This window comes from Pteropus alecto, unplaced genomic scaffold (assembly GCF_000325575.1).
Source record: "Pteropus alecto unplaced genomic scaffold, ASM32557v1 scaffold69, whole genome shotgun sequence".
Taxonomy (NCBI): domain Eukaryota; kingdom Metazoa; phylum Chordata; class Mammalia; order Chiroptera; family Pteropodidae; genus Pteropus; species Pteropus alecto.
Window position 1 is genome coordinate 905,119 of NW_006494610.1, and position 5,037 is coordinate 910,155.

A 5,037-nucleotide genomic window follows, 5' to 3' on the forward strand; every position below is an offset into this window, starting at 1 on the left:
GATGCCCAGCCTGAAGTGGCTTCGGATTTCCAGTGCAACATATGGCTCTGCCATCTATGGTACCGTGGGTTCAGAGAGTACATGTGTGAAACATTCCCAGGTGGCTGTAGCCCAAGACTAAGAGCTCAGCTAGGGTTTCAGAAATTTTAAGGTGACTTACCTGTCAGGACCACTTCTGGCAACCTCAAGTTCTATAGAGTAAGGAAAGGTCCTCCAACTTAACTACTTGTTAATTCTCAAAGTCCAAAATCACAGATCATCAGAAAACTCCACCAATAAGGCAAATTTGGCACACTGATTTCATTTAGTGCTTTTTCGTGAAATGTTAAAACAGTCAACTCCTAAGATCACTCTTAGAAGTGGATAAAGAGTCTTGATGCTTCTGAAATAATAAATCCAGTTTTCCAATTCCTATCCAATTGCTATTCTAAAGAACTTTAAATGGGGCCGTATCTTTTTCAATTTACATATATTTGAGAAACATTTCTCAAAATATTTCACCTTAAAGCACTGAAGAAAATGAGTACAGAAACTTGTAAAAATACATTTTTTAATAACATCAAGAAGTACAGTGCAGTTTTATCGAGGTTTTACATTGCAGCTTACAACAAACATATTATCTATTACAGCATATATTTACATGTAAAGTAAACTTAGGGATCTTTTCTCCCATGGCTGAATAAACCAAATCTGGTGCATCATACCACATTTAAAGTTGTTTTTAAAGCTGGCTTCTGTAAAAGGCCATTAACAACAACAAAAAATCCCCCATCACAATGATAGCCTGATGAGTGCTCAAAAGTTACAAAAAAACGTAAATACTTGCTTTCCTTTAATGGCTTTGAAGAAGAGCTACTGATAGCAAATCTGAAGTATTAAAGACAATAAGGGAAACAGCTGTTTATTTTGTCTAGTGAATCTATAATAAATACTGATTTAAGGCTACAGATTATGAAAAGATTCTTGTAGGAAAAGCTTAACATTTATATTTATGATTCCATGGACTAAAAACTGTCTGATATATCAATGGTTGAGTCTGCTTTTCTTAAACATTGTTTATACAAAGAACAGCAGGATGGTGGAATTCTTGACACCTCTGGACAAAGTGAGAGGGGACTGAAATTAATTAGCAAAGGGGAAAATTAATATTCATTTCAAAATTCTACCTGCCTTTGTCTTGGAATGATCAAGACTCAGCTCAATCTGAGAAAAGTTAAAAGGAATGGAACTGAAGGAAATCAGGAGCTATTACTAAAAAACTGTAGCTGTGCATGCTTTCTCCTGACGGCATTTAAAAATTATACACCTGGATTTATTTGCTATATACATAAACTAGTGTTGGAATTAGAAAAAAAACACCACTTACGTCCACAGAAGTACCAGAATCATACTCAGATTTGCAAAGAGGCATAATAATTTGTTTATCATGCAACTAGCTATTGGTGAAATTTGTAATGGTTAACAGAACAAAATCCTTATGAACATAGTATTGACCTGTAGCAAATTATACAAATTAAGCAGCTCAAATTCATATGGGTAAAGACCCAATATCCCTGAATTTCTAAGCATTCATCTATCTCAGTGTTAACATGGGTTCATCTAAATGTTAGCCCACTTGAAGAGAGATTTTAAATACTCCTCCCTCTTCAATACATCATCATACTTTCAGAGGTAAACAACTTCTCTACTACTTTTGCTTATTCTCATGAATCTGATATAGTGTTATTACAGTGTAATAACTAGGGTAAGGTAGGTGCTCTAAAAGATCCAAGTAATTTAATTTCTAGGTTCCAGAATACTGCTGGCATTGTACAATAAGCCCATCTGTCAGAAAGCCATGTCTCTGGTTGAAATATATTCTTGGATTAATGACTGAGGAGTTAAGACCAGCTGCCAATGAAGTCAATAGTTTGACCTTCTCTATTAAATTATAATTTTTTAGCAGATAGAACCAGGTCTCATACTTTTCATGTATCCTCTACAACTCCTACTAAAGTACTGGGCAAAGATATATGCTCAAGGATATATTCAGAGATGGGGGCAGGAACTGAATCAAGGGTGAACGTGGGCATAGTGAAGCCATACCTTACTTCACCCATCACTCAAAAGGCAGTTACCAGAGTGAATCGCCGATGTGTATCACTGAAGAACAGATGCCTGTCCTCTACCATTGTCTAAAAGAAAACAAACCACTTGGGCCTCTATTTTTTCTCTTAGTCACTAAGAGATTATACGTGGGCACGAGTACCACTTGGATGATATCTGTAAAAACAAAAAGGTTTTCCTGCCTCAAAGGAAGCACCAACCCATTACATGGCACATTTTAACTCTAATAATACAATAATTCCAAAAAAGTTTATAGAATCAACTTCTAAAATTATGTTAAATGTTATCCATACTAATAGATATTTAAAATGTTAGGCTTTCTCTCTGACATCACTTGAAATGCATTTTATTTCTGAACACTGACATGAGGTAGAAGATAAGGAACTCACAAAAGAACTCTTTAAAATGCCTAACTCTATTCAATACAATTAGCCCCGAGAGAGATGTAAGAAAAGTCACAGCCTTAAGCTGGTAGACTACTATTAAGCTATTACCCTTACCTGAAAGAAATTTCTTATATTTGAAACTGCCCTTTTTTCAAACTATTAGGTAGTCAGACATGAGCAATAGGGGAACAAAGGAATAGGGGCTCAGCCCCGTAACCATAGAAACTTCCCTTGAAGACCTTCCTTAAGAACCTCCCAGAAATACCTCCGTTTTAGGGTTATCAATTACCCCAAATCCTAGAGTATAAAGGCCATAAAAGCTGCTGGCCTAAACCAGCTATAAACGCATGCGTAGAAAGTACTGTCTCTAACTTCAGCCTCATTATACCATCATTATAATCTCATGACTATGCCTGGAAATTCATGAATCTAATTATAACAGACTGAATTATAGGTAAGCACCTGCACACTAGGCAAAGTTATATAGCAGCCAGGTGTCAATCAAGGTGACCTCACTTGCCAATCACCTAGGAATGTCTTTGAAACCACCCATCAGGGCCCAAATATAAGGCAGACTTCCCCACTTCTGGATCCTTTTTGCCCTTCAAGGCTCTCCTCCTTTTTTGGTAGCCTTTTGTGGCCTTTTTGCTCTTTTGTAGCCATTTTGGTCCCTTTGTGTTGGTTACAGCACTGGGACCAGGTGCCTCCTTGGGGCATATTTTGTCTTTCTAAAACATACTTTTAATAAAACTATTAAATCTCAATGACTTGTGATTCTTCACTGTCAATGAGGAAGAACCGAGGAAAAATGCTAACGACAGGTCTGCCTTATCCCTCTGCCTCCCCTCTACCTTTGGGATGACACCGAACTCCAATTGGCCCCAACGGTGACAAAATCAGTTAAGGTATTATAGAAAAGGACTACACATTCTGAAATATTGATAAAGATCATATACAATAGCTTCTCTTAGTCATCATTTTTTTCACTACCATGTTGCTCTAAGTCACTTCAAATAAGACACAGGTCCTTTCCATTTGAATAACTGATCAGATATCAATATGGAGGTTAAAAATCCTCCTAGTGTAAGAAGCAAGATAAAAGGAATGATTCACATTTAAAATAATGTACTTTTCATAAAAACTAGCAGCACTTCATTCTACCAGGACATAACAAATTTGGCTTTATAGACTGGTCAGAAACAAAAGAAAATGTATATTTATCCAAAACAGCTCTTTGTACAAGGGAAATGTGAGGCTCACAGTTTTAACAACTATTTCTCCATTAGGTGGTGTGTGAAACTACTGGAATGTCAATTTCAATGGCAGAGAGGCGGGAGCGTGCTGAATAGGGCTGTGAGTAAGTATGCATACTGGGAGGATGGGAGTACAGTGGTTGCCAGAAAGGAGAAGGCAAAGATTTGCATGCACAGTACCAAATAAACAGTAGAAGAGAAGTCATAAACAGGCCCCCAGCACTAGCAATAGTGACATATACTGCATAGTCAAATGTAAAGACTGGCTCGAACTTCCTGTTTAGATGGATGTTATAAAAGAAGACCCAGATGGATGGTGAGAGGCTCACAGTACCAGCCAGGAAAAACAGCAGCCCAGCCACCAGGTGGCAGCCTGCACTATTGACCAGACATTTGGCCAGTTTGATGTTGGGCACGGAGGACCTGAAAGCTGTGTTACACATTCCGATCAGGCAGAGCAGCAGGGCACCCATTGCGACCAGGATGCTGAGGGGCAGGGCAAACTGGAGAACTCGCAGGTCCAGTTGGTCAACTGATGAGTACCAAGTAGTGTCGTACATCAGGCAGTCACTGCTCCCGTCGTAGCGGGCACACTTTACCCACAGACCTGTGTAAACTGTCAGGTTCTTCTCATTTCTGTTGAACGTGATCAGTCGTAATTTTCTCCAGTTGGGAAGCATAGTCCCTGCAAAGAGGCCTGCTACCGAAGCAATTCCACATAGGAAGGAGAGGACTGTGGCTGCATGGACATCCCGACAGCCCATGGCAGGCAGGCTTGTGCAGAACTGTCAGTCAGACTAGGGGGGGACACACAAGAAGACAAATCATGAGGGGACAATAGGAGAGCAGAGTAGAAAAGGTGGAGCTGACTGGCAACACAACTAATGATATCACTAAGAGGAAATTCTGTCCTGGTATCCTCTATATGTACAATATGAGTGTATATAAATACAAGTGCATGTGACCTCACAGCACAGGCATGCACACACTCACTGGGTTACCACTGACTGAGTCATGTATTAGACAAGTATTTTTCTTCACAGCAAATCAGAGACACAACCAAAATAATTTCAAATTCTCTTAACATCACATCTGAAATTCTCTTGGTTATCATAATCATTCATTCAACACACATATATTAAGTACTTTCATGTGTCAGGCAATCAAACATATAGAGTCAGAGCACTCAACCGTCAACTACAAACAACTTAAATTCAGACTCAAATGCTCATGCATATACAAAACGAGACTAGCACAAAGCAGAGGTGAAGGTGACTCATAAAAGACAAAGG

At 38.8% G+C, this 5,037-nt stretch overlaps 1 protein-coding gene across 1 annotated transcript in view; it reads right to left on the reverse strand.

Moving 5' to 3' along the window:
• Positions 1–532: 532 nt before the first annotated feature.
• The window catches only part of CLDN12 (claudin 12), an 11,029-nt gene continuing 6,524 nt past the window's right edge, over positions 533–5,037 (reverse strand). Inside the window, exon 3 of the mRNA XM_006925700.3 lies at positions 533–4,542. Within this exon, the coding sequence (XP_006925762.1) occupies positions 3,775–4,509 (735 nt within the window). The 5' untranslated portion in view covers positions 4,510–4,542 and the 3' untranslated portion in view covers positions 533–3,774. The remainder of the gene's footprint in view (positions 4,543–5,037) is intronic.